Source organism: Macadamia integrifolia, chromosome 13 (genome assembly GCF_013358625.1).
Source record: "Macadamia integrifolia cultivar HAES 741 chromosome 13, SCU_Mint_v3, whole genome shotgun sequence".
Lineage (NCBI taxonomy): Eukaryota > Viridiplantae > Streptophyta > Magnoliopsida > Proteales > Proteaceae > Macadamia > Macadamia integrifolia.
Window position 1 is genome coordinate 21,784,578 of NC_056569.1, and position 4,265 is coordinate 21,788,842.

General features: G+C 37.5%; 1 protein-coding gene across 4 annotated transcripts in view; it reads right to left on the reverse strand.

Moving 5' to 3' along the window:
* Nucleotides 1-345: 345 nt before the first annotated feature.
* LOC122060247 (probable sodium/metabolite cotransporter BASS5, chloroplastic) overlaps nt 346-4,265 on the reverse strand; it is a 4,999-nt gene continuing 1,079 nt past the window's right edge. For all 4 annotated transcript variants that reach the window (XM_042623444.1, XM_042623443.1, XM_042623442.1 and 1 more), the window contains 5 exons: nt 2,970-3,163; nt 2,633-2,885; nt 1,694-1,947; nt 1,542-1,624; nt 346-648 (listed from right to left, as the gene is read on the reverse strand). In XM_042623444.1, coding sequence (XP_042479378.1) covers nt 577-648; nt 1,542-1,624; nt 1,694-1,947; nt 2,633-2,885; nt 2,970-3,163 — 856 coding nt within the window. In that variant the 3' untranslated portion in view covers nt 346-576. The remainder of the gene's footprint in view (nt 649-1,541; nt 1,625-1,693; nt 1,948-2,632; nt 2,886-2,969; nt 3,164-4,265) is intronic.

The window sequence follows — 4,265 nt, forward strand, 5'->3', positions numbered from 1 at the left end:
CAAAGTATCATATCCAGTGACTAGGCTCGGATACTTTAACTTCTATGATCAACTGGAGTTATGTCTTATGACCATGATTTTAACTTGTATGATCAACTGCAGTTAAGAGCATCAACGATGGTCCAGATCTTTTTCATTTCTTGCATTTCCAAACCATGCTTTTCTTACATGATAGTAATGGACTGGCAATTGATAACCTGAACAGAATATCCAAGCAGTTATTGGCAGTCCATCAATACTTCAAGCTTACATGTTCCTTAAATCTGCATATGAAAGAATGACAATGGAACTGATAATGCATGATTATCAAAGTGTATAGAATAGATATGCAGGTAAGCCAAAATGTGCAGAACTCATTTGGATTTCTGGATGAGTGCGAAATACACGTGATCAAGCAATGAACAGATGAAACTGCAGCTATTAAACTACACTCCTTTCAGACATACATGAGAACTGTTAATGACTTTCCACCTCGCATGCATCACTAACAAGAGTGATGCCACTGGAGCCCAGAACAACTACTTGATTGACTCATCAAAGACTGGCTAGGTAACACATTGAGGGCATATTATTCATTTACGCTGGAATTTCTCTCTTCCTGGTCCACAGCATAACGAGAGAGAATCCCATGAGAGACATGATCACAACCTGCAAATTCACAGTAATATAAGTATTCTCCCCAAAAACTGACCAGAATTCTCAAGCACAAGGAATTTTATCCAAAAGTTTTAATCAATAGAAAAGCTTACTACTATGCAGATTGTGTTGTGTTTGAGTGGATTCTATAGTTGATTTATGGAACCAATATTCAAGTATATTTTGGAGAAATAAAATACTTCAATAAGAGTAGAAAAGTTTTCCTTCCATATCTCATAGACTATTCTTATATCAATGGAAGTCCACATCTGGAAGAAACGAACACTCGAATTTATCAAATCTATCAAAGAGAACACTAGTAACCTATTTCGGAATAAAGGCAAGTTCTCATTCAGTTATAAGAAAAATCACTAGGCAAAACATTTACGGAATCAGTCTAATCATGTTTGAATCAAGAACTTTAATTTCGACTCAGATGACCTAAGATTTTCCAAAACGAGTCAGTTTTGAGATATGCGTCTCCTCATGAAAGCAGCAATGCATATTCATTCTTGACAAGAAGCTTCATAAATTTGCCACTGGAATAAATCATTAGCAATAGGGGACATTGCTTGGTATGATGGTAAAAGCAGTAGCTGCCAGCATGAAGACATGGGTTCAAGTCTAATGCTAAAGGTTAGCATCACAAGGTTAGGTTTTGTGGATTTCAGTTTCCATAAGATTTTCCAAAAGACCGTGAACTCCAGAGCTGAATATACATTATCTCACCCGTGGTATTAATTAGTACTGTCACATTTACCACCATTAACACAACGTAATCAAAGTTGGAAGTCCAGCACTATCTAACCACGACACTAAAGTGTTGGAGCCACTCTCAACAAGGGTATTTGGAGGAGTTTGTTTGAAGTTCTAAAACTGGTAAATTGTGTATATTTATGACTTACAGATATGGCTGGAGGAACACCCACAAGTGGATCTTGGAAAAACCTGTTTGCTAGTGCAAGAGCTAGAAGACTGCTTTGCATTCCTACAAAAGCAAGAACAGTTAGTTTCCAAATGTCACTTTAGACATAACAGATGATAAAAGATGCCAAACCTGTTTCAAAGGATATTGTTCTTTGCAGGGCTTTCACATTAGATGCCTTCTGGAAGACAAGACCTGTAAGGGCATACCCAGCTACAAATGATGATAAGTGAAATCCAATAACGAGCAACAAAATGATTACTCCGAATGGTGACATAACAGCATCTATGTTTCTTGCCAGTGGTGAACCAACACAAAGGGCCGTCACAAACACTGATAGTGGAGGCAATATTGGGCGGATGACATCACAAAACTTGGGAAGAAACCTTTCATGCACAGAAAGAGAGAAAAGAATGGGATTCAGAATGAAATAATCAATCTATTACACACAAAAAAACTGAAGAGAAATAATCAATCATCAGAGCAACATGATGGTAAACTGGTAATCATCATACGGAAACAGGAGATATGGACACATCACATAACACACAAATGCTTGCATTTGTTGTTTCCCACCTGATATCTGGCAATAGAAGGCAACCGATATGGTTTTATTCTGCATTTTTCCAAACCTTTATAACCACCCAGAAGAAAATGATAGCCCAATTTTTGTCACCATCTAAACAGGATGATATACAGTCCAAGAAGTAAAACAAAATCCTCAAAGACCAAGCTCTTCTTCTTTATTCTGGGCCACCAAGGTCTCTGGTGTTTTGGGGTGGGGACATGCTGCATAGGGATAGAGCTTCTACTACAATTTGGAGCACTTCTAAAGACTCAAATGTGAGAATTTCTTCTTAGAGTTCCAGCAGAGGTACTAAGAAGTCACCTAAGTGGTGATTGGTAAGGACTAAGGAACCCACAATTACGTGTGCATATGTGCTCCACTGCAAAACCTGTAGTTAATTAGAAAACCTCAAAAGGTACTACGAGCCGGGGAGTTTTTTTTTTTTTTTGGGGGGGGGGGGGGGGGTGGGGGGGGGAGTGGGGAGGAGTTTTGAAAACAACTACCTATTCAAAAGCAGCCCAGCAGCAATTGGTGACACTACAATCTGCATAATACTGGAGATCATTCCTTTAACATCAACGGGCAACCTTTTCCCAATAAGCAACAGTGACAAGGATGGTGTAACAAACACAGCCGTGGCAGTAGATAATGATGTCATAACAATGCTTAGAGGTGCCAAGGAAGGATCCGTCAAAAAAGTTGCATAATTTGAGAGCTGAGCCCCACTAACACAAGAAGTCAACATAATACCAGCACCTGATTCATATATTCATCACCATTAAGATAGCCTCCTTCCACCAGATTGGGAAGAAAAGAAATGAAATCAAATGAATTGATCACCTATAGGAGTTGGGAGATGGAAAACTGTTCCAGCAATTGTACCAAAAAAGTATCCAAGGATAGGCTTTATAATGAACTGACCAACATATCCCACGAAAATCTCAGCAGGTCTGTTAAAGGCTTCAATAAAATCCTTTTCACGCGAATTAATTCCAACAGCAAACATCAAAAATCCAAGTGCTGGTGCGTAGTACCTGGGAATGATTTTCATAAAAGTTAAAAGAAGCATATCTTCATTTTGGTTTATTTGCAGACTGCATGTGATTTTTACATGAACACTGTACATTAGTTTCAACTTTTGACTCGGTTGTGGTATCTGGGCAAGTAAAGATCAACCATGTGTTAAAAACTTCTCTGTATATGGATATCAGCAGAATTGAAAGCTTTCATAGTGGGATTCCCCAAGAGAGTGTTGGGGGGTGGGCAGGAACATGTCTCCTCTGTAATAGAAGTTTGGATTTTTTATGCACGTGCAGTAATATATGGCTGTTTTTATTTTCCAAATGAATTTGTTTTTCTTAATCAAGCTCTGATTGAGATTAATTCCCACAAGCCAAAGAAAGCTCCTAAATCCTAGATACTAGTCCTAGATTTATGACATTCATGCCCGTAGTAAAGGCATTTAATGGTAACATCTCAAGAAGCAATCCTTGAAGACACCTGAAGTTCTTATACATGCATACTGTTCTTTCCAAAGTGAAAGGAAGATCCATGCATCACATAATCTAGGCTTTTGTGCACTCAATCCCAGGGAAGAGGCACACTTGAAGCAAATAAATGTCTATAAAATACTCTTTGATTGATAGTTTAGAAACCTTTTTAGGCCCAGATATCAGGGTGCACTGAAAAGCAAATCAAATGTTCCACATCATATAAAGAAAATAGAAGTAAAACAGATATTACACCCTAATATATAAGTTAATAGTAGATTTTCACACCAAAAAATTGTCCACATCATATAAACAATACATCAGTGGGTAACATAAACTTGGAGGAGGAAAAAGGACTGGATGCAGTTAATTAAAAGAAGTAAACACTGTAAATATGAAACCATAAGAGAGGGCAACGATTTATCTCCTCAATTAAGACTCAAGACAGCAAACTCTGTCATAAATAAAGTTCAAAGGTCAATTTGACTGCATTAAAAGCACAGTGACACCAAATTTATGCATTGAACATGGAATGTACAGTGTAGAGCATCAGTTGGATTCTGCTTAAAACTGAAAAGACTCGATCAAAAGGGTAATCAAACAGATGAGTCAGTATAAAATAAAAAAAAATTAAAAAAAAAAAAAA